The sequence below is a fragment of the Rhamphochromis longiceps genome, linkage group LG22 (assembly GCF_057381845.1).
Source record: "Rhamphochromis longiceps isolate RC_006_pf linkage group LG22, R_longiceps_female_GT1.1, whole genome shotgun sequence".
Classification (NCBI taxonomy): domain Eukaryota; kingdom Metazoa; phylum Chordata; class Actinopteri; order Cichliformes; family Cichlidae; genus Rhamphochromis; species Rhamphochromis longiceps.
The window spans coordinates 27,947,223-27,972,971 of NC_140577.1; the positions used below are offsets into that span (position 1 = coordinate 27,947,223).

The window sequence follows — 25,749 nt, forward strand, 5'->3', positions numbered from 1 at the left end:
TGTCGCTATGTAAATTCAATTTTACATTTTTCTTTTTTCAGATGCAGACAGAAGTCTGTTGACATTTTCACTTGTTAATTCTGACAAAAACACCTTTCTTCCCCACATACTAAAGTAGATCCTGCCAAGAAAATACCTTTGTATATCCTCAGTTTAGCCTCAGAAATACAGACATTTAAAATGAAGGAAAGATTTCTTGAAGCTTTTTTTTTATTTTTATAAAACACTCTGACTCCCTGTGGTATCAGTGGGAGTTTAATCACGCAGCGATGAGTGAAGGAGGAGAAGCTGGGAGCAGTTTCCTTTTATCTGAAACTGATCTGACTTTTCTGAAATGGCTTCAAAATTCTGTGATGACAGGCTCCATGCCTCCTCTGCCCAAGGGTTAACACTCATGCGGTCAGTCTAGTCTGACTTTTCTTGGTCTTTCACATATGTTGAAGACTCTATTGTGTAGAGATGGCACAAGCCTTTGGTGTCCAGTCCTGATGTAGAATTTATAACTCAGCGACAGCAGGATGAGAGAGGTGCTGCGCTTTACTCTTGCCTTCTATATAAAAGCGCTGCCCAGTTTTTGATTTAAGATAGATAGTAATTTGCTGGTCAATGGTAAATGGTACAAGACTTACAAGATTTGAACACAGTAATCCACTGATGTCTACCTCTTAGAAGCTTGTTGCATCTCACACATCCAAGCTCCCTGCTGGCTGGACTCCAGGGAACAACGTAGTCTCTCTAGTTAACAAAGCATTCTCTTTGAAATAAAACTGTGGTACCGTTTTGTTTGTTTTATGCTGCAAATATAGCGTTGCCTCCCAGGGAATGTTATTTTCAGAGTTGGATGAAGAAGTGATAAATATTCTGGGTCCAAATTTGAAACATCCAGTGCCTCAATAATATCAAAGACACAGATGAAATATCATTACTCTACCCAAGGATTTGAGCAGTATCATTAAATCCGCCAACCAGTCTTTTTTTTTTTTTAATATGCTGAGTGTTATTATCTTATACAATTCTTCAGAGCTACAGTGTTTAAGACCTTATGTGAAAAAGGTCCAACTATAAAAAAGGTTTTTGTTTTAAGTACTTAAACTTCTTAATTGTCCAAAGAAGATACAGCAGAAAGCTCTTCTCCTCCTTTGTTGTTCAAATTCCTTGTGAAAGAAATCTTCTGTTCTTCTTTTGTTTTTAAGTCTTTGCTGTTTTATCTTTATCCAGCCCTTTCAAGTCCTTCCTCTTCTTTGAATGCTTATCTTCTCCAGTTTCAGTTCTTCTTATTCCTCTGATTCAAACTGATTCTCTTTTTCTTTTCCTTTAAATTTTTGTCTGCTAAGGACCAGTATTCGTAGTCAGACCAACAACAGTAGCACTTATCCATTGAGCCCCCCTGAAAGTGTAGTTATGGTATAACTTATTTAGTGCTTTTAGGTCATCATTAGTCACAAGTGCCTTTTTCCTGTCTTCTTTTTTTTCTTTTCCTGTTTTATTCTCTGATTCTCAACAATAGGACTTATAAATCTTTCTGACACATCAGTATCCCCAATTTTTAGAGTCAATATCAGTGAACCATCAAAATGCACATGAAAGCAGGGCTTTTTTTGTTACCATCTGGAAATAAAAGTTTCTTTCTAGGCATCCTTTTTAAATGCATTAAAGATATGGTCACTTTAATTCACAGATATGGTCGCTTTGTTTAATACTGGCTGTGATCAACACATTACTCTTAACGCTGGAAATAGGGCTGTGCATCAAATCTCAATCTGAGTTGCTAATGCACTCACACTCTGTACATTAAAAGGCAAGCTACCATCCAATTTCCGCTGCCTACCGTGGTCCAGGTCACAGGGGCAGCAGTCTAACCAGAGATGCCCAGACCTCCCTCTCTGCAGTTATCTCCACCTCTTCTCGGTGGACACTGAGGCATTCCTAAGCGACCTCACGGACATCTCTTCAGCATGTCCTGGGTCTGCTCTGGTCCCACGGGCTAAGACTGTTAGATACGCCTCACCTATGAGGCGCCCAGGAGGCATCATCGTCTGATGCCTGAACTGCCTCTACTTTAGTCTTGAACTGGGTCTCAAACTTGAAGATTTTTCACCACAGCTGCTTGTTATTCTGCTGCCAACCACTCCAGTGCAAGCCGTAGGTGATGGCTTGGTAGACTAACAGAACCACGTCATCTGCAAGAAGCAGAGACAAAATCCTGAGACCACCGTACTTGACGATCTCCACGTGGCTCGAACACTTGAGCAACACTTGAACAGATGATAAAGAACTGGTGAAGTCAACACCCTTCAGGAATGAGTTTAACTTGTTTTGAGAAATGTGAACCAAGTATTTTGGATGCATTCCAGCACATTCTCCAAGTCCACAAAATACCAACATACTGGTTGGGCAAACTTCCACACACCTCAAGCCATCATGCTCCGTGGAGTAGACAGCAGTGGACCCAAATGCAGACAAACGAAACATGGAAATGGAACTTGATTTTAACAAAAAGTGTGCCTTTTATTCGGGCCAAAAACACAACGTTAACCAAACATGAAATCCAACTAAATGAGAAACTAATCACAAAAACCTAAACTGGGAAAACTAATAATATGCCCCATCACACCTTCAGATCGCCAAAGGCATTCTGACCCAGTAGAACAGTGGAGTTCCTAGGTGCACATAATATTACATTGTTGTTTGACTTCTCCTGGTTAGACATTTCTTTCATGCTAACTTTCCAGCTAACTTTTGTATGTTTTATTTCTGCTTTGTAACATCTACTGTACGCAACAAGTTCCAGGTAATATACATCATAATTGCATGAAGCCCTCTCATTCTTTGATCTAATTGTGACACAATGACCACAATCCAGATTGCATTCCTATTTCCATGGGTGCAGTGTTGCAGGCTTTGTTACAGTACAAAGAAAGAAACCCTGTAACCAATAAAGTATCACATCTGAGCTGTGAGACCTTTGAAGGCCATTTTAATGTCAGATCGGCTTCCGTCTGTAGTGTGTCACAGGACATCTTTTAAAAAAAAATTCAATTTAGTTTTGCTTTGCTCCTCAAGGCTGTCTGTGATGATACTGCCTGTTGAAACGGTTTAAATGGTCTTATTGAATAATGCACTCAGGATGCACTGTTACTAGGAACAATTTTTGAATAGAAGTTACAAACAGGAAACATTTTTACAGTAGTAGTAGTTTAATTTGGATATTTTTCCAGTGTTCTGCTTTAGGTCTGTGGTAGTTGGTGCATTTGAAGTGAGTACTACTGAGTCTAGAAGCACTATTGAGTTTTTATGGATTTTCTTTCTACCAATCTACACAGTATTATAGTATTGTATTGGTTGTTCTTAGAGCTGCAATAGCTGAGAAGGGAGAGAGGTGGTACAAAAATGACTCAAATGCATGAATTCATTTGATCTGCTTTGGTCAAATTGTAATAAACTTCTGTTTGCTCAGATAAGTTTCATCTTTTGTTTGAACGAGTGTTTTCTGAAGCCTATCGTGGCTAAGAGTGAGTTGAGACTGTCTAAAGTCCAAGTGAAATTAAACATTTGCTATGCTCATTCATCTTTGGAGTAATAATAAAATACCGAATACTGTTTTTGTACAGCCGTGAACTCTTGTATAAACCAGATGCATCAGCATTGTGCCATAGGCAGGAGGTCACGCTGACAAGCAGCCTGTCAGCTGCGGCCAGTCAACCACAGACACTGAAAGGAAAAGAAACTGTGCACTAAGCAACAAGAGGATTTGGGCAGAGCAACAAAGAGATGTCGTCTTTGTGTCTCAAGTTTGTCAGAGTCACTGAATCTAATCTGTTTTGGAACATACAGTAGATGCCTTGATAAATAATGTATTCCTACATTCTTAGAAAATAAAGTACATTACGTTACAAATTTAGCCTTTAAAAAAGGTCCAAACTTGAGATCAAGGATTTTATATATTTTTATTACGAGTTATACATACACTTGTAAAATGGACTGGTGTTTCAATAGCACTGCTCTAGTGTTAAAAACGGCTCAAAGCTGTATCTGTTTTTACATCTGAACCTGCAAATGCAGCCAACTTAGGCAGTGCTGATTCCTGCATTACTTATGTGCTTCTCATTTAACCCAAACAAATAAGGAAACGGGAAGGCTTTAAAAACGAATTATCAAATTTTATTTTTTAAATATTTTGTGAAATTTAAATTCTCGCCTCATATTGCATCTTTAAATCTTGAATAAGTTGCGTAAAAATTAGTAGATATATACATCTATCTATCTATAGCCAAAAAAGGTACACTTGGTCATCTTAAGGTGTAATAATTAACTCAAGTGGCACATTTGTGTAGATTGTAGGGACAGAAGCTCTGAATTAAGATGTTGAGTTTATATTTGCGGGTAATGTTACATTTGGAATGCTGTACTTGTAGGTAGTTGTTCAAATTTTATTCTAGATGTAGATGATTTTCATGTATTGGAGTAGAGAGAATTCATATATTGAATAACAAGCTCCCGCTGTTATTTGATGAAGCCTTTTGTTAAAGCTTTCTAGTCAGAAAATGACTGTTAGGCCAAAACAAACATGCTGCCTCAGAGGAAGAACAGCCTGGTGGGCTGCATGATACAACCTTACCCCCTAATTGGATTGCAGTGCAGTTGATCATCCACTTCTTTTCTGTGTAACTTCATCTTCTTTGTTGCTGTCACTTGTGAAACCCCTGCAGCTTCAAGTAGTGTGGCTTAAATAAGGCAAGCCCTAGAAGAAATGACCACATTTTAGCGACTGTATTTTTAGTCTGGTTGGGTAAGATTTCTACTAATGTCCCACTATTTAATAATGAGGAATTGTACACTTCAACTTGTATTATTTAACAGTTTAGCAGTCAACTCAGATGTTTTCACATGTAATTTATTTGCATCCTTGTTTTTAAATGTGCAGTGTGTAAAATCTCAGATGGTAGAATCCTGAGAAATCTCTGCATACAAATTTAATGTGACGATGGACTGTAAAGGACAGGGAACTGGTCTCCCTTCTTCCCCAGTCACTGTAAGTGGTTTAACCCTTTAGTCTTCTAGTCAGGGATCCTTAAGCAACGTGCAGAACTCCAGATTGCCCTGATGCATATGTTGCAGAAAAAGTAAGAGTAATAAGCTGTGAGAATGTTTGCTGAGAAAAAGCTGGAAAAGAGGTATGAAAAATATGTTTCTTTAGCATCCTCTTTGGTATCACCACAAAGTCCAAAATCTAGCTTCTGTGAAGGTCCTGTTGCTGTGAAAAATAGAATATACAGATTTGGGGATAGCTTATCCTGACATCCAGGCAGGGGGAGGCCTTGCTTATATGTGCAAGACACTCAGAAACCACATAGAAGTAATATACTAGCATAGATGCTGCTGGTCTGGTCCCTGAACCCTTCAGGAGCTGAAATTCTTTCCTAAACTGGGAAAATTTTGGCTGTTAAAACTACAACTTTTGATCCTCTCAGTTCCCAAACACTTACTGTGTGGATTGTAAAAAGAAGAGATGATGCAACACATGCTTTCTCAGAGAAAGACTTTACGTACAGATAGTTCAGCAAAAAACTTGCACATTTCATTTACTGTACATGTTATCATTGAGTAATTTTAAGAATCCAAAAAAGTGTGCAAACAAGGACGCTCGGGTGACAGACAATGTAGAAGAGAGGGGCAGAGTCCAAATTGGCTTTCTTCTTTTTTTCTGCGATGCAGTGAAGAGATGATGCTTTTTGCAGTGTGTATAACTGACACTGCAGCCTTACCCCATCTTCTTTTATACCAAAATACTGTTTTGTTTTATATATTTTGTTATCTAGGCTTTCAGAAAGCTTCAGCTACAGTTTCTGTAGTTACGCAACAGTTTTCAAAAAAACTTTTGTTTTTCCCCCCATCAGCCGATTAAAACAAATGGGTTTACCCCCAGATTTACAAACCTTAGGCTCTGGAACAGAAAATCTCCTCTGTGATTCCTAAACATGGTCTGGAGACTAAAGCAGGAACAATGGATATCATAATGCAGAGAATGTCTTCAAGAAAGTCAACAAGCGCTCACTTTAAACATAAACTTGTCATAAACAGAAATGACTCTTGAAGCATCAAAACATTTTTTGAGCATCTTTATTTTACCTTGTTCTCTTGGAGTGCCGGGACCCTTTTTGATAACTATTGTAAACAGATCATTACATCATTCTGCTGCTGTCTATGTTAGAGGCGATCACCTTATAAAAAGGGTTTGGGTTCCTTTAAAATGTGCATGTCAGGGTTGGGTAGAGGTGCCTTTCATATCAGATCATAGCAAAACATTTTGATTGTGAGAAAACGTAACTCTAAATAACTGACCACTTTGATAATTGTACCCTCTCCGTGTGTCTGTATAAGGAAAACAGGTGCAGATGGAAATATATGCAAGCAATAAGTGTATAGTTTTATACATGTCTGCAAAACATCATGGTGTCTGTACACCGATCAGGCATAAAACTACGAACACATGCCTAATATTGTGTTGTTCCTGCTTTTGCTCCCAAAACAGGAAAAGTGAGATCAACTTTTTCAGCACTTACAGTAGCTCATCTGTTAGATCGGACCATACAGACCAGCCTTCAATACCCACATGCATCAGTGAGCCTTTGCCACTTACAACTCTGTCACTGGTTCATTACTGGTCCTTTCTTAAAACACCTAGTGACCACAGCAGACCAGGACCACCCTACGAGAGCTGCTGTGACCCACTCCTCTAGCAACACAACTTGGGCTTTTTCAAACTTGATCAAATCCTTACGCTTCTAACACATTAACTTTGATGATAAAATACACTCGTATAAGGATTGTGATTTACCTCTTATTAGAAAAGAACATCTTTAGTTAGTATGTTATTCAAATCCATTTGAAAAACAAAACAACCATCAAGTAAGCATCAGTACCGCCAACCGGTGCTGCTAATGATGTTAATGTTAACTGTTTTTTTCTTTACATTTGAAACACAGTTTTTGCAGTAATGGGTATAAAACCTCAAAGATGATCAATGATTTACAGCACTCATGTTAAAGCTGTGTGTTAGTTTTAGATGAGTTGAAGCAGACATCTTAAAAAGAATTGGCTGGCAAAAATTTCACAAAACATTCTTCCGCTTGACTTAAAGTTGGTGTAAATTCGGATTGAGCTGGAGTAAAAATGGAGCAATAAAAACCAAAACATGTTGTTTTGGTGGCGGATGGAAGCATTCAATGTGTTTTTTTTCCTGGATTGAACAGACAGCATCATTCATCACAATCATGAAAGTAGGTGCCATGTTTTCACCATCTTTAGCATTCATTTAAGGTTACGTTGTCTCTTAACATAATTTTCTTTGAGCTTTTTCTTCTTCAGCGACTTAACGAGGCCCACCTGGAAGAATTAACGGCACCAGCTGTTCAGCAGAAAATGTGTTGATTTGCATGTTTTCTTTGCTAATTTTTTTTGTGCTACATTTAGATGGAAAACTAATCACTACTTTAACATTGCACACTAAGATTGAGTGAGAATGTGTCAGGTGCACAAATTCTCATTGCATATTTTGTGTCTGGCCTCCTGTGGAGTTGAGTGTCGTCAGGTTTCATGCATTGATAAACTTGTGGTACTTCATATTTTTCTCCCTAGGCGTTGTTCAGTCATACATATACTCAGCATTATGATATCACGCCTGGGCTGCATGTCTGATCCAGTCTGGGGACAGAGGCTGTGGTAGTGTAGCACCATGTGGACAAAACTAGTCTTTCCTGATCATCGTGTTACTTGTTCCCACCTGTGCCTCCTTTGTCATAAACTGGTAGTGGCTTTAGACAGGCCACAGCTGAGAGAGCCTCGCTCTCCATTCTCTCTGGGAGCTGAATGAATAAAAGATGAGCACAGTCACAATAAGAAGACATCTGTGGCAAAACAAACAAAACATTACTCTTTCTGCCGCAGCGCGCACACAGCCATCTTGGAATATGAGACCGCGCCATTTTCCCAGAAATAAATATATATTCATACGACTGTATAGATAACAAAGGTAGCAATTTATTGTATTAGTTTTAAATAAGCATAGACATAAACTGAATCGTTTCTTAATAGCAGAAAATAAACTGGTGTCAGACCTTTTGTTCATCACTGTAACTTCATTGCTGCGCTTTAGATATAAACCTCGCTTCAGTCGTCTTTCAGAAACACTTCTGTACAAATTCATGTCTCACGAGGATGAAATACTTTTGTCTGCACAGCCCGTAACATGAAAGGTAAACGGGATTATTAATGCTCCAGTGACTGTGTTACCATGAGCAGACTGTCGGCTGCCTCTGCGTTTCTTTGTCATTTGACTCCATCAGGATGACTCCCTTCGGAGTACTAGGGGCACCTAACACATGTTCTGGTTTTGATGGGGCCAGTGCAGCTAATCACAGTCACTCAAGACAATGCTTGCAAGAATTATTATTTTTATTATTATTATTCTTTTTAAAACAGAAGCTGCGTCAAACTATACAGAGCATATAAGGAGGACAGGAAACAGCTGTCATTTTCCTACTTTCTGCTGTAGTCACATTAGCAAACACAGTGGTTGGAGACCAGTGCACGAACAAAATGTTTGTGGTGGTCTGTCAATGACTTGCACAATGGTTGCTTTTAAGCCAAGGATCTTTCACATTCAGTTGGTATTTTCAAATAAACATAATAAGATGGAGTTAATCTGCTCTTTGTGGTTGAAGGAGGTCAAGTTAGCAATTTCATGCAAACTGTTTGTGATGATACGGTGATTAACTGTGATGAATTGGAGAAAATCTGTTGCCGTCTACTTACATTCGGTGTCCAGTCAGAACCTCACAGATGTGAAATTCCTCGACTCACTTTCATATTTGAATACGACTAGAATACAGTCAGTTGTCCACTGGTTGAGTTGTAAAGAGACACAGGCTCATCGGAGTAGACTGACTCAGACTGACCGCAATGGGTTGTGTAAATTGGAAAGCAATTACATGACAACAAGAGTTGGGCCGCAATTGTTTGAAGACAGGTTGCCTCCCATCACCTTGTAATCAAAGTTAGTCACTGCAACAACTATAATTCTTAACACTTGTTGCTTTAGCTCTCAAAAATGTACATTTACACAGAGAAGGTTGAACGCAGGTGATCAAATCTGATTAAACAGGACTGCATTTTGTCCCGTGAGGTTATTTAAGTGTATTTGTGATGGTTCATTAAAAAAAGATCTGGTCATCAACAAAGGAGAGCTCCATAGCAGAATCAGCCAGAACAGTGGCTCAGAGAAACGCAGCTCTTGAATCTACAGACAGACTTGATCATGAGAAATGTGTCTGACTACTGATTTTATTAAGCTAGAGATTTGTAATCTTAATTTGAAATGATTGGTTTTTCAGAAGAATTATGCAAATTGAGCATTAGCTTGACGTTTGTTTGAAAATTGAAAATGATATTCATAAATCTCTTTAAAATTCGAATGTAGAGCGCATCTTTAACCCAACACAGCTGAGCAATACAACTTTCACAGTGGTGTTATTGATTACATGGCTTTTAAAATTAGCTCTGCTTTGCACTGGTGGCCTGTACTTTCGCCCTATTGCACCTCAGACAGGCCTCATTTCTGCTGCTATTCTTGTGACTTGTAATCAAAGAGTGTGATGACATCATCCACAATCATAGCTGTTTACCTGTAGAAATGTGAGGCCTGATGTTGCATATTTAAATAAATAGCTTCCCCCTTTCCCCTTTCATTTACTTCATCTCATTGCCTCCCCCCCTCTCCTTTAATTCACTGCAAAAAGCTCTGAGTTTATGAATATTTAAAGGGGAGTGTTATTCACAAAATCTTTATTTAATGCTGCCTCTGTTCACATCCTCTTAGAGGGTTTTTACATGCTTTGCTTATGAATCAAGCAGGGAATTGTAAACCGTTGTTCTTGCAGCGAGCTTGCATATCACTTTATTCTGTGAGTGCGTGTTAAACCCAGCCTGCTTGCTGTTCCTCCAATACCTCAGAGCAGGAGAGGCTCACCTGCACAGACAGAACACATGCTTTTATTCAGGTGATGTATCATTCATTTGGCACTTCTGTCTGAAGTGGATGCAGCTGAGCCATTTTTTGCAGGTAGCAGGGGTTTGTGGCATAAATTAGAGCATCAGGTATAGTGACGGGCACCGAGAGACTGGTGGGTAAAAGATCCATCGGCGGCTTTGTTGCTTTTGAAAGCTTACTGCAGAAGAAATGTGATAGTAACACCTTGTATGGTGCAGCCTGAGGCAGGTAAATCAGATGCCCCTCAGATGCTGTTTCTTTCCATTGTCTTGAACAAAACACACACACACCAACAAGTGCTCTGGTAAGCACACATTTGCGCAAGCTGCATTCAAATGGCTCCATGCGCGTCTCTGTTTACTTTGACCAAATACTTTTGCATCCACGTCTTGCCACCTTGTATCCCAATGGGAAATTCCTTGGCATTTGTTTTCCGATATTTCTTTGTTTCACCGATCCTTTATGTTTGTTTTGTGTGTTTGCAGAAAAAGTGTTTGGGGAATTTCTGAGCTGGGAGTTAGATGAGGCATTGTCTCACCTGCCTCTAAAGCCGGGCCAGTCTGTGACACTGACTGTCAACATCAAAGTCAAGCTCGACTTCTCCGGCCAGGAAAACCTGCTGCAGGACCTCAACGATGGTGAGCCCTCTCATAATTCAGCACTAAAGATGAAAAATGCAGTTGACTGTTTCCTGTTTACTATAAGGTTACAATCTATAGGTGTAAATAATCATCAAGGTTTACAGGTTAGTACTTATTTATCAATATTTAGGTACTACAACATTAGAGATTTTAACATTTCAACCTTTATCGAGATGTATGTTTGTGTGCAAGTGCAACTAGGCATGCCAGACAGGTATGTTTGATGCTCATTAGAAAAAACAAAACTAAATAAAAAGAAGCATAAATAACATCAAAAAAAGGTTCAATCAAGTTTGTCACCTGTCCTGACCAGTCTGTGCTGATATCATCTTAATTCATGATAACCCTCTTAAACAGACTAAGCACTAAATAACACGACATATTTTTAATAAGCTACTGGAACTAAACATTGAAAACTGCTTTAACTATGGCAATTTTAGTCTTATATTTACCACGGGAAATTAAATTTGTACTAAATGGTTCAATAGTTGTATTATCTTATTTTAAAAAATCATTAAACTTTATTTTTGGTCTATGTTGGTGTTACAGGTACCGGGTGGCAGCACCTGTAGACAGCTATATATGTGTCCTGTAAACAGGAAAGAAATGATCAGACAGGGAGACGTGGCTTGCCGTTTCCTGAATACTCCGCCATTATTTATTCAAATTCACAATTATGCACTCCTTTTATTTCTTTTACAGTATTACAACTGTGTATTTATTATTCTTAACATAGCTCACACATTCTCCATATGTGTTCTGTTACCAACTAGACTAAAGGGAATTAACACATTCTAATGTCATAAACATGACCAATTTTCTTGTAAGACTTGGTTCAAAATGAATTCCAACAAGACAAATCTATAAATCTCAAATAGTTTGAAAGAATGGTGTAATCAGCACCATCTTGACATGTGCACTGAATTCACGGAAACACTTTATGGCAGAAAACAAGATACTAAAACAATACAGAATAACGGTGGAGCCGATCACTAACATCACAGAGCATAGGTGTGTGACCCAAACTAACATGCTAACCATAGCATGCTGCTAAAGCCGTAAACAGATACTTACAAAAGTCTAATTTACTGTACTACACAATGTTGTACGCTTTCACTTTCCAACCGTAATGATTAATCTATGCTATATAATGGATGTGATTGCTATTATATTCTATTTCGGGCACGATGCGAACCTGTAAATAGGAAAGAAATGATCAGACAGGGAGACGTGGTTTGCCGTTTCCTGAATACTCCGCCATTATGAGAAAACAGCGCGGAGCATGCGCTTCAGGGTATGGCGTTATTTTTGTGCCACTATTCTGAGCGCACGTAAAAAAGGTTTGCAGGTGCAAGTGTTGCATTTTGAGGAGAAATTTATTTTGAGTGAAGAAAAGCTGAATTTGAGTGAACAAAATTCATTGCTGCATGCAAAAAATGTATATCCGTGTTTGCTATTATCCATATACACACGCACAATAGCAGCCCCTCTCGCTCAGTTTTTGTATTTGCGCTCGCAATGTGTCGCTCACGCTCTCAACATTTCTGCCCGTGCACGCTCAACTCTTTCTGTACACCGTTATATTTGTGCCACAAAACCAGCCAATCACAGACTTGGATGCAAAAAAAATCTGATTGGCTGTTTTTGTCTCCAATCAGCTCGAAAGGACGAAATGCAATATCCCAGAATCCATTTCGTCCAAAGCTCAAACGAGGCAGTGGCGGAGGAACACAGAGTGGCGGAGTTTGAAATATTACTCTTTGTGGGTCACAAAATAAACTTTTAAGATATTTTCATGTTAGAATGTAGCTGTGTGAACTTCAAATATCTGCTCGATTTATCAAGACATCACATATTTGCATAAGTGCTCCAACGTTTTCGGAGATGCCTGTTACCCACCAGCTGACCGGGTGGGAACTCGGGTTAAACATAATATATAAGGCTGAACTGACAAAAAAATCACCGACTACACCACCAGGTATTATTGGAAAAACCATAAAGCCTTTGAACGAAAACAAACGCTGTTGTGACAGTGATGTACACTGTTTTGTTGGTATATATGTATGATTTGTATCACCTTCATGTTTCCAGCTTTACAGCTGTGGCTCCAGCAAACATCAGCTGATACTAGAAATTAATTTTAAATAAATTCTAACAACAGCTGATCAATTTTGAACGTGCTGCTGTTGTTGTTTAGCGCAACATCCGCTGGTTTCCTGTTTCTGGCGCAAAGTGGGAGATAAACAAACAAGAGAGACGATCAGCTGATCATTGATCAGTTTCATGATTGAAGTAGCAACAGGAGAGGGAGGGAGAATGAGGAGAGAAGAGGCAGCTAAGACACAGAATAACTCCAGCTTTGTGTCTTTTTTATTCTCGCTGAAGTCTTTTCCCCTCAATACGGATGTATTGTAATTGGTCCAGCCCAGAGTTGATTATTACCAGCTGGCTAATCCACCACCTTTCATTGTTTATACCATTACAAAAACAAACAAACTAACATAAAAATGAAAAATCACCATTGGCCCACCGGGCAAATGCCGGGTAAATGCCCAATGGCCAGTCCAGGTATTCGGTCAGCTGGTGGGTAACAGGCATCTCCAAAAACGTTAGAGCACTTATGCAAATATGTGATGTCTTGATAAATCGAGCAGATATTAGAAGTTTACACAGCACCATTCTCGCATGAAAATATCTTAAAAGTTTATTTTGTGACCCACAAAGAGTAATATTTCAAACTCTGCCACTCTGTGTTCCTCCGCCACTGCCTCGTTTGAGTTTTGGACGAAATGGATTCTGGGATATTGCATTTCGTCATTTCGAGCTGGTTGGAGACGAAAACAGCCAATCAGATTTTTTTTGCATCCAAGTCTGTGATTGGCTGGTTTTGTGGCACAAATATAACGGTGTACAGAACGAGTTGAGCGCGCACGGGCTGAAATGTTGAGAGCGCGAGCGACACATTGCGAGCGAGCGCAAGTGCAAAAACTGAGCGAGAGGGGCTGCTATTGTGTGTGTGGATAATAGCAAACACTGAAATACATTTTTTGCACGCAGCAATGAATTTTGTTCACTCAAATTCAGCTTTTCTTCGCTCAAAATAAATTTCTCCTCAAAATGCAACACTTGCACCTGCAAATTTTTTTTACGTGCGCTCAGAATAGTGGCACAAAAATAACGCCATATTCAGGCTGCTAACAACAGGCCAAACCATGGTCTCACACTCCCACCTACTGGTACAAAAATGGAGCGTCCGCTACAAATATCCCGGGGTAGTTACCAAGTTTCCTGTTAAAATTACTGTAGTTATTTAGGGCATTCCCAAATGGAAATATCACTTACATTGAAAGTAAAATTACTTAAATTAATTCACATAAAAGTGATCACATATTAGTGGGTATCACACACTAGTGTGGCAGCACTAGTGTATCTTTAACTTTATCATTAAAAATGATCCAAAATGCTGCGGAGCTGTTGGGCTATTTAAAAAAACAAAAAACAGAACCCCGGCCCAAAAACTGCACAGTTAGTGGTAATTAGTGGTTCTTATTTTGTGCTTTTCTACCACTCAAAGCACAGCATGCGTCATTCACCCATTCAAGTGCTTCTTTATATGTCCAAGTGCTTTCACATTTGCACTGTGATGAATGCATCAGGAGACACTCTGGGTTCAGCCTCTTGCCAGCGATTGAACTCGCAACCCTCCGATTAGTAGATGACCTGCCCTGCCTTTTGAACCGCAGCCACCTATACAGTGGAGTCCAATAAAAATAAAAGAATCAGATCGTAATTGAGCTTTATAAACCCCAGTCTCAGTCTGGCTAAATTTTCAGGTCTGTATATCTCTGCTTGCGTACCGTAACATATTTATAAGCTAACCATGAATATTTTTTAAAAAAAGGCTTCGTTAGTAATAAGACATGGATTAGTGCTCTCGCCTCACAGGAAAAAAGGTTCCTGGCTCGAGCATGCAGGTCAGCTGAGGCCTTTCTGTGTGGGATTGTGTCTTTGTAAGTTTCCTCAGGTGCCCCGCTTTTCTCAGTGCAGAAACATACATATTGGTTCAGCTAATGATTGTAAAATGACTCTGAATTGCTTAATGACAGCTGGGAAAAGCTCTAGCCCCCTGTCACAGTGAGTTGCATAGTCATTTAAGAAAATGGATGGTTTCTGTAATAATGTCAAGTGTCTTGATTGAAACTTCTCTACCGATGGTTACTTTTGCATTTGTCTTTCAGTGGAGTGGTGTTGAAACAATAGACGGAACAGTAGCTGACAGAAATTTTGAATAATTGTTGGTGTTTTAAAAAAAATGATGGCTTTACCTTTTCAAATTCAGGAGCTTTCCTCTTTTCTGTCATTGCACAAGTACATTTAGCCTATTTCTTTCCATTTTTATAGACAAAGCAATCGCTGAACTAAACTGGTGATCAGTAAGATAATCATTTTGAGGGCTAGCCCTGCAATGGAAAATAGTAAAGTCATCTTTGAACTATCCGTCTCAAATTATGTACATATTGATTGCTGATGAGTGTTCATGTGCTGCTGTACAGAGGAGTGTTCTTGTTCCAGGCATTCTGCCTGCCTTATTTAAGATTCTGCAGTAATAGGATCGAGGTCTCAAGGTCTCCACACCTCCATTTCCCTCCTAGCTTTTAGTTTCCTCGCTTGGATTTCCTCTCTTCTAATTCTTATTTCTGCTTAAAAAAATAGTCCGACCTTCTCCCCTACCTCGAAGCTCATTCATTGTGTTCCTCCTCGTAGCCTCTCATAGTTCATGCCCAGCCTTCTTTCTTTCCTGTCTCATTCCCAAGCTCTCTTCACACTGTTGAACCTCTTTACTACAGCCTCTATGGGCTGATGAATATTAATGAGCGATCAATACGGACCTGCTCGTGCAGCACAGAGTATTTTTCTCAGTGTGTTTGCGTGTACTTGCACGTGAATTCAAATGACAGGGAAAGTAAACGCATACAATGCTGCATGTTTATCTCAGTTCCAGTGCCAACTCGCCTCATGGGGTCATTTAAGCGACACTGCTTTAATGTTTTAATTAGCTGAGCAATAATTGAGGCCCTGAAATAAGGAGATAAGACTTGTTTTCTGCTATAAAAAGCAGTTACTATAGTGACACTATGGGATGCCGTTTTTATTAAACACATTTGATGCTATGTAATGGAGTCACATTAATAACGCTGTGTTAACATGCTGATGAACTTGCTTTGCAGAAAGATTTAGTTTTTTCTGCCTGTGCTCCGTGGAGGATTGTGAAGGTTTACAGATTATGGAAGTTCTGCCATCTTTGCTAATTAAACTGTAAAACCTTGATTATCTTTAGCACAACTGCTACATTCAGCAGCAGTTTAATTGTATCGCTTAGCCAACGCATATGGTGACACATACATTTTAATTCTGCCATGTATGGACAAGTCCTTATTTTATCAGAGGCAACTTGGCCCGAGTATCTTGCCCAGAGGGAATAAGATACTTGGCTGTTTATGCAGTTGTTTTGTGGTGTATGAAACAGATGCATATTACCTCTCTAAAGGAAACGTTTGAGTGGAACATTATTGACGATGATATTGATCGGCACAGGCTTTCTTATTTCTTTTCAAAGTTTTTCTGTCCCCAAGCAATGGTTTAAATACCATTTGTGGCAAATCATTGAGCAATAATCTACCCTTTTGTTATGATTCGGCATTTCAAGATGACATGAATTTGTGTCTAAGAAATACAATCCACAAAAAACGGCACTGCTCATATAAACAATGTGTTGATCTGCAAAGACCAAAAACAATGCTGAATTGCTGAAATATGCGATTTTCTTCATGGCAGCACTCTTTTTAACAACCTTGAAAAAATGTGCCAGAAAACCATTGAGCCATTTTCTGTTTTGGTGTTTTCCACGAGGTCTTCAAGATCAACTTATTGATTTATTGGTTGAAAATTGACAAAAATCATTGTTACTCTAACTTAAAAGCTACGATTCTTACAGATGTGGTGTGTATTGTAAATAAATGTAAAGTTTAAAAATATAAAATATCATGTTACGTTTGACCCCTGACCTCTGCTTGAAGGTCAACAGACTTATCTGAAGGTTATTAGTGTTAAAAGTGTTAATGATACTATACAGATCTGTTTAAAACCGTTTTTACTGCCATTGTTTGTATTATAGGGAATTATATATGTGGATTCCTAATATCACATTACTTCGGACTGACCTCTTCTTCATGTCACATTTAACCTCTACTCTTACTTTTACATTTCATATCTACCTTTCAAGATGACCCTAAATGTCATACTCTCTTTGTGAAACGAACGAACAGGGATGATTAGTATTCAGTATGCTGTGAAGGGCCCTGGTTCAGTATTTCAAAAGACACGTTTGTCCTCTTGTAAAAGTTAGATGATAGGGTCTTTTACACTTTGGGTAGACAGCCACTTTTCTAGCTAAGCTAATGTAAATGTGTTGTAGTTTTTATTAAAAAGGAGTACCCATATTTTGTAGCAGTTTCTTAAATGTTTAGCCAGCTAAACAAAATCTAATCTGAAGAAATGCTTGTGACCAACTGTTCACGTATCCTGTGTCAAAAGCAATTATAACAACAAATAAAATTTTAATAAGATTTTTTAAAAAATGAAAGCAAAAAGATGCCCATTGTTACCGATCCATTTAATTGAAATTTCTCTGTGTTATAAATATTCATTGTCCTTGGTAGCACAAGTAGGTCAACACAATCAGTCCTGAATGAATATAGTTGTTAAAAACTGCAATAACAAAATCTGAAGATGGCTGTGAGCATGTGGATGAATACGAATGTGGACACATGGAAACTTTCCTTTACTTTGCCCACATGAAATATGAAAACAAACTCTGTGTGTGGTCAGAGATTCGGTGTGCACACTACTTGTGTGTTGTTACTTAATGCAACTGTACACAATTATGTGCAGTAATTCACCACGGTGCAGAGAAAATCAGCCTGCTAGCTTAACTGTCCACGTGGCACTCAGTGTGTAGTGTTTGAGCTGAGACCAGTGGGTTAAATTATGCCACGGGAAACAGAGGCAACATTCAAAACAGGTTGACCCTCAATGATTTATCCTCAGACAGGCTTATCTCTCATTCTGTGTCCAGCTCAAAACCACGAAATCATAACACAGGATCAAATGGAAGTGATGTCATCACTCAGGAGTAATGGGCCTTGACTTACAGTGCTTTATTGTGTTAAATGGTGTGGGCGTCGTATCTAATGACAGTGTCAGTGTCTACATTAATGCTGCGGCTGTCTTTGAAGACAGCACCTTGTACCGTAGTCAGTGTCTGCAACTGTCAGAGAAAGAGACGCCAGAGACGCATCACTGGAGGCTGGAAGAATTTTTTTTTTAAAATCTTGCATGTCCTCAGTCGACATCTCTGAGCGTATGCACTGCTGTCCTACTGATGTAGCTAGTTTCAGATTACTTAACTTTTAACTTAGACCGCCAGGCTGAGCTCTTAAGAACACCTTTTTTAAAAGTATTTAACCTGTGACATTTTGATGTTAGATTTCAAATGTACTCTCGTTGTCAAATCATACAGCACAGCTGCTATTCAATCTACACTTTCCTTTCCATGGAAGCTTTTTATATTTTTGCTGTTGTGAACAGCTCGAGTATGTGGATTCTTTTTTTGGAGAAAATCTTTGTTTCAAAAACTTTGTTTTTACTTCCAAGGTACAGACTAAATCAGTCTGTAGTGCTCACTATCAGAAAAGAATTTGTTAAAATACACTGATCGAAAAATGTAAAAGAAAAGCTTTGAAATCACATCAGGGAAAAAAATAAATAATGCTGGACATCTATACTCGTATGGACAAGGTAATATGTTAGGAATATAAGGATGCCATTTGGTGCAAATGGAAATGCTCAGCCTACAGAGAACTGAATTTAAAGACACCTTGAAACATAATGTCCCAGAGGTGTTGTATTTTACTTATTTTTAGTGAGGTGAGCTTGGTATTGATTCCATCATCCTCCAGGAGCTGCCTGCAGACTCGCACCATATGAGGCCAGGCAGTGTCGTGCATCATGAAGTACCTAGGACCCACTGCACCAGTGTAGGCTCTTCTAATTCTAGTACAGTGGTTTGCAAAAGTATTTGGCCCCCTTGAACTTTTCCACATTTTGTCACATTGCAGCCACAAACATGAATCAATTTTATTGGAGATACCAGTCCTGGTGATTGGTGAAGGTCCTCTATGATCCTGTCTAGCTCTCCTGAAGTAACCGGCTGTCTCTTAGAATCTTCTTTATGCTCTTGAGACTGTGCTGGCATATAGAGCCAACCTTCTGACAGTGGCATATATTGATGTGTCGTCCTGGAAGAGTTGAACTACCTGTGCAGCCTCTGTAGGGCACAGGTATTACCGCATGCTACCAGTAGTGACACTGACCCTAGCCAAAATCAAAGCTAGTGAGGGGGTAAAAGTTGTCAGAGAAGATGAGGGAAAACTCTCAGTGGCCTTCACCTGTAAATCCATTTCTGTTTTGGGGGGGTTGTCTCATAGTTGCCCCTCTAGTGCACCTGCCCTTAATTTCATTAATACCAAAGCGGCTGAAAAGGATTAGCAATCCCCTCTGCTGCTTAGCTGACCAATATCCAAGAGGTTTTATTGAGTTGGTATTATGCTATGAATCAATTCCTGATATAAATCTTATGTAGGTTTCCATATAACTCTCATCTTGATACATATCATTGATGAATCAAAGCAGCATTTATAAACATTTGCAACCTGCTTTCTCTCATTGCTAGAGGTGGCTTTTAAAAAATATTGTAAAGCTGTAAAAGCATCTCCCTTCAAAAAGATGTGGAAATCCACCTTAATCCTTCAGTTTAGCTACAAGAGTAATCAATCTTTGGGAAAGGTGTCTCACAGAAGCTGAATTTACTCTGAAATAATACAAACAAACAAAGTTGGACATTGGTCTGTCTCATGAAATCATGAGGGAGGAGAAAGAAACAACTCCACTCTTTTCAGCTCATATACTATCAAATCCTAGTGACTGTGATCGCTAATCACTTCACGCATTCCCTGATCTTTGTCACTTTGACACTTAGATTTCTAACTAAAATTAGTTTTTCAGTTTAAATGTGGAGGCATTTATATGCTTTATAAAAATAAATCAATCCAAATGAGGTAATACATAGTTAAAAAATTCACAGGCGTCATCGGCAAGTTAACTTAATGTACACAAAGAGCCAAGAAAAGGGGATGTTTTGCTCCCAGATCTGCTCCTGTGTTTGAAACGCTCCCCGGATGTCCTACTCGGATCAGCTGCAGATGCTTATTTACGGTATAGATATGTATCAAAGTATCAAAGCGGAGACCCAAGTGGAATTTAATTTTGTGGAAGAGAGAGAAGTCGCAACAAGACAAATCTAGTGAGTGAAGATTGTGATGTTTTTAGCGTGCTGTACGTTTTTAACTGACTTTATACGTGTGTCTCACTGTCCTCCTTAGCCCGTAAGCCCGGTTTAGAAACTAGCAACTAGGCTGCTATCAAAAACTAGCTGTAGCCTGAATCCTTATACTTACTGCCCTTCACTGATTTCTGCTGAAATTTAGGATTCATTCTAAAGTTTTATTAATAACATGTAAAGCCCTACATGGCCCAGCTTCTGTTGCTGTAGCAGAGCTATGAGACCTGACCTCAGCAGTTGGCCTCTCTTGTTGTCTGATCGGGGTCTTCAGTTGTTTGATGCGCCTGTGTTAAAACCAGAGAACCATTCTTTAGAGGCTGTAGCTCCTAAACTTTGGAACAGTCTTCCTCAGTCTGTCAGGTTGGTCGAATCATTTTGTTTTAAATAACAGCTCAAAACTAATTTTATAGGTTAGGCTTTCTTTAATCTCTCTGTTCCATTTTCATTTTGGTCTTTGTTCTTCTCATAGTGTACAGAGGTGTACATATGAAGGGATGAAAGTAAGACTGTATGTCAAACTATGCATGTTTGACTGTGTGTTTGTATGTTTGGACATGCACACTTATTTTTGATGTGCAGTTTTATGTCAGACTGCTATGTATGCTAATACTATGCTACTATGTCTAAATTTGATAAATATGGAAACAGCTCTGATCGCTAGCTGTTTTCCCTCACATGTTACCAGACATCATCTTTTTTTTAACTCATAGAAACATATCAGATAAAATCTAAAAAAATCCTCTTAACATTAATGAATAAAAAAACTAAAAGATGCCACAAATACCCTGTTTGCTAATGTCACTGTTAAAAAGTCCAATCACTGCCTTATCAACTACAATCCCCTAATCTTATGCACAAATTACCAACACAAAAAAATAAATTTTTTTCTACAACTTATCACTGATTGTATTTTCTTTTACTGATCCATCCATGCAATTGGAAAACTTTAAATGTTCAAAACTTTTAATGTTTTTATATCTTATGAACCCCCATTAAAAATAGAATTAGTTGCAGATATAATACTTGGCTCTGTTCACAAGTCTTCATTGCCATCAACAGCAGAGATAAAGCACAAGAACGATCCAAGGTCTCTCCCTGAAGATTTCTCTAGGCCACAAAGAAATGTCTGCACTAGCCTGATTAGGAAAGCTAAATCAAATTATCATCTAGTGACAGTCATCTAGTCTTACTTCCACTAAATTCTACAAGACTGTGTCAACTTTTTAAATTAATCAAGGTCCCACCTTCCACCTCAGATCAAGGAGAGATCAGGTTGTGGGTTTGATGATCCTGAAAGACTCCATAGCTGAAGCTTTGAATTACCATTTCCTCCCTTGTGGTCTTTTTATTTAACAGGAATATGTGTTCATTCTACTATATATAATTACCATATTGGTTCTGCAGAGGGATGCCTCAATGCCTCACCCCTTTCTTGACTATTTTTTTTGTTGTAAAGTCATAAGTCCTAAGCCTTAAACTATGTGCTCTAAACTAAGTGTTTTGCATATTTGCCACATTTACATGTCTCAGATCATTAAACAGATTTTAATATTAGACAAAGATAATCCCAGGGAATACAGAATACAGTTTTTAAACGATTACGTCATTTATTAGAGGGAAAAAAACAAATCTACCCGACTCTGTGTGACGTTAAGTGATACCTATCCCTGGGAGAAAGAACTTCTTTGACATTTTGCGATAACTGCTAATCAGTCTTTTACATCACTGGAGGAATTTTGGCCCACTCTTCTTTTCAGAAGTGTTTTAATTCAGCCACATTGCAGACTTTTTGAACAGGCGTAGCTTGTTTAAGCGCATGTGCAAGGATCACAATCAGATTTTAGTCCAGACTTTGACTAGACTTCTCCAGACTTAAACAATCAGAGGTGGACTTGCTGTTGTGTATATCAAATAATTGTCCTGCTGTAAAACTTAAGTGCGCTTGAGCTTCAGGGCATCAACTGACAGCTCGACTTTCTTCTTTCATTGTCACATGTGTTTAGTCTGGACATCACTATGAAGAGAACTGGGCTCTGAACCTGTCGTTTCTGGTATTCTCTGGAAAATGTCAAACAAAATCCAGGATGTTGGGCTGTGAGTTTAGGTGCATCTAAAAGATGTCAGGCCCTCATGCCACCCTCATCTGCATGTTTCTGATAGTTTGGTCAGGAACTAGCCTGCTGGAGATTATTGTAATCATTGTATGTCCTCTACACCTTTGAGATAGGGACTGGGCTGGGAGGCTTGGAACACCTTACTATTTCATGTTTAGATGTGCCATCCTGCATGACCTTTGCACCCTGAATGGCATGCATGTATCATCACATGCTAACAGTAGTGACAAGAACATAATAAAAAGTAAAACTGGAGAAAAATCAGTCAGGAGAGATGAAGAGAGAACAATGGTCTGGGGCTGCTGTCAGCAAATCCACTTCCTTTTTTCTGGGGGTTGTCTTGCTCTTGCTTCTGCTGTTCCCATGTGGTCACTTTAATTTTTTACTAAAGCAGGTCAAATGGATTCACAGTGGTTTTTACATCTTGCACAGTTTAATTAACTTTGTTATGCTGTGATGTTTTTATTATCTTAGATTTTGAGCAGCATATAATAACAAGTTTATCAGCTGCATTGAAAAATATGCCACAGTAGTTTGAATTTCATGAATTGTGATGTCCAGAAAAGACAACTATGCTGAAATACACAATATGTGACAGAACGCTTTTAAACACAGTGATCAACACTGCGGTCTTTAACAGTTAAAGTTTATATTGAATGAGGATCGGGTCCAGCAGTGCTTGACTTGCATTTTCCATTATCTTGATGGTTCTTCCTCTGAACGACCAATTGAAAAAGATTCTAATGTAACGGTCATATTTTCAAAATCTGTTAGATATACTTGTCTTGTAGGAAAAAGCCTCGTAAAGGTGAGTGCAGCTGACCTATCATCACTGCATTTCATGGACGTCTAGATCTCTGCTAATAATGTTCCATTTATTTCAGAAATGACACTCCCAATCTTTGCCCCTCTATTTAAACACTGGCAGCAAGGCCGCCTGTGATAAAAATGCTGAGTTCACCTGAATTTCCCTGAGGCCGTTAGGCAACGAGACAGATGCTGATTGGAAGGTGGGTGAAAAAGGAGGTGATGATTGTGAGGGGTGCCATCGTTAATCACAACACTGATTACTCACACGGTCCCACTTTACCACAGGACACGGCGAGTCATGTGTGTCTCCTGAAAGAGACTGTGTATCATAATGCTGGATTCGACTAATAAAGTCCTACAAGCGTCACTTTTGGTTCATGTCCTTCCCCGGCACTCAGAGTTTATGCCTGCATGTACATCTAACCTATTAAAAAGCAGGATATAGCAAATGAGTAAATAGGAGGAGACTGTGTCAGCCAACCAGTCAGCTTTGAATCTTTAGCAAAACATTTAGTCAGCGTTTCTATGTCCAGATGAATCCACTGTTTGGGGTTTTTAGTAAGATGGCTTAACTGTTAATGCCAGTTGACAATGTGATGATTTTTTTTTTTGGGGGTGGGGGGCTCATGGTTAATTATATTCATATACATAACAATTGTTCTGCTTTATTTGTAGGATATTTTAACCACAAGGAACTTGTTTCGTTTCAGACTGGGATCGTCATGTATTCAGATATTTAAAGTTGAGCAGTAGAGCCAGAATGATTTTTGATTTTTTTATTCTTTTCCTAAAATTAGGTATTTGCCAATCTGTCCAGCTGACACAGCTGATAAATACATTTAAAAACAGAAAAAAGTTGATTTAAAAAAACAAAACAAAACAAAAAAAACCCCAGGAGTAACACTTTTCAGCCATGTTAAGGTTGTTTTGTTTTTTTGTTTTTTTGCCTGTCCCGTTTGGCTCTTTTGCCATCAGAATTATTGTCCAAAGGCGAAGAAAGATGCCCAACGGATTTAATTTACCAAATGGACCATCCCAGCCTTGCCATAATGGTCCATTTGATTCACCTTTTATTGTTTATTTTATTGTATTTTCACTTGCTAAATACGGGACAGACTTGACTGGGGAAAAGAAAGAGGGTAAGAAAAACAGTGGAGAAGAGGGACGGTGATAAACGGCAAAAAACAACAAAATAAGCAGACGAAAAATACAAATATCAATCACCTGGATCACCTGTTGAGAAAGAAAAAAGAGAAAACAAGCAGAAGAAAAAAAAAAAGAGCAACATAATAAACAACATCACCATGGTCTATGGGAATATGACAGTAAATACTAAATATTAAACATTATTGTGCAGTATGTAATATCGACAGCGCACAGTGTGCTTTGAGGTAGCAGCCAAAAAGGGTGTAGTTTGTGTGTGTGTGAGCACCCGTGTGTAAACCTGTGAGCATGAACGTGCTTGTATTAAAAGGTTCCTTCATGTAATGATCTGCTAGAGGGTGTGGGGGGGCCACAGCCCCGTCCTCCAGGGCATGAAGCAGGTATGGAGGAGATCATGTTAAGGTTGTTGACGTGGCTTAGTGTGTCCACCAGAGGACAGTCTGCAAATTCCCTGTTTGCAACACAGCTCCTACAACCAGTTGAGCCAAGCAAATTCGGGGAGAGCGTAAGTGAGTGCATAACCACAAATAACAAATATATTTGCAGTGACTAATATTTGAGCTGTCATAGTGTAACCATTGTAATACCTCGTCCATCCATCTGCTTCCGCTTATCCTTTTCAGGGTCGCGGGGGGCGCTGGAGCCTATCCCAGCTGTCATAGGGCGAGAGGCGGGGTACACCCTGAACAGGTCACCAGTCTGTCGCAGGGCTGGTGACCATTCGCGCTTACATTCAATCCCGCATTCACACCTATGGGCAATTTGGATTAACCAATTAACCTATCCCCACTAACTGCATATCTTTGGACTGTGGGAGGAAGCCGGAGTACCCATGCAAACTCCACACAGAAAGTCCCCGGCCTGATGGTGTAATTGAACTCAGGACCTTCTTGCTGCGCGGCAACAGTGCTAACCATTGTATTAACATTAAGAGGCAACTAGGTTTGTTGCTTTCATTTACAAAAGCACCATTTTTGGTGGGCGAGTATTGAGTTACTTAATTCTGGTGGTATTTTTTACCAGCTATTAAATTGCTGGTATTGTGAAATCTCTGCTTAGTAGTTCAGCTAATATCCATCTGATATCACTTATGGTTGTTAATTACAGCAAGATAAATCATTCATTTCTTTGTTAATGCAGTAGTAGCCTTGTATCTGAGTCCTGCAGAATATGCAGTATTGGCTCTAATAACTGCAGGAGACAGTTGGTTCTGCTTTTTTTCTTCAGTATTATATGATAATTAGTTTTTCTTCAATAATATAAAATACAATTACTCACACATAAGTTGCATTTCACCTGACATTTATTACAGAACATGATATTAGACCCACCTCAAACATATTATTGTGGTAATGTGGCAACGCAGTGAAAACAGCGCGACAGTAACTTTGCACGGTAATAAGGTGCAACTTTCTTGTTTGGCTGGAAAAAAAGCTCCTCATTCAGCACAAAACTGCAGAAAGAAGCAATTACCTACCAGCTGTTAAACACAGTCGAGCAAAAAAAGATTTT

The 25,749-nt window shown here is 39.0% G+C and overlaps 1 protein-coding gene across 3 annotated transcripts in view; it reads left to right on the plus strand.

The window, feature by feature from the left end:
• The window catches only part of trappc9 (trafficking protein particle complex subunit 9), a 241,521-nt gene that overhangs the window by 65,324 nt on the left and 150,448 nt on the right, over window positions 1-25,749 (plus strand). For all 3 annotated transcript variants that reach the window (XM_085395522.1, XM_085395524.1, XM_085395523.1), the window contains one exon: window positions 10,534-10,686. In XM_085395522.1, coding sequence (XP_085251648.1) covers window positions 10,534-10,686 — 153 coding nt within the window. The remainder of the gene's footprint in view (window positions 1-10,533; window positions 10,687-25,749) is intronic.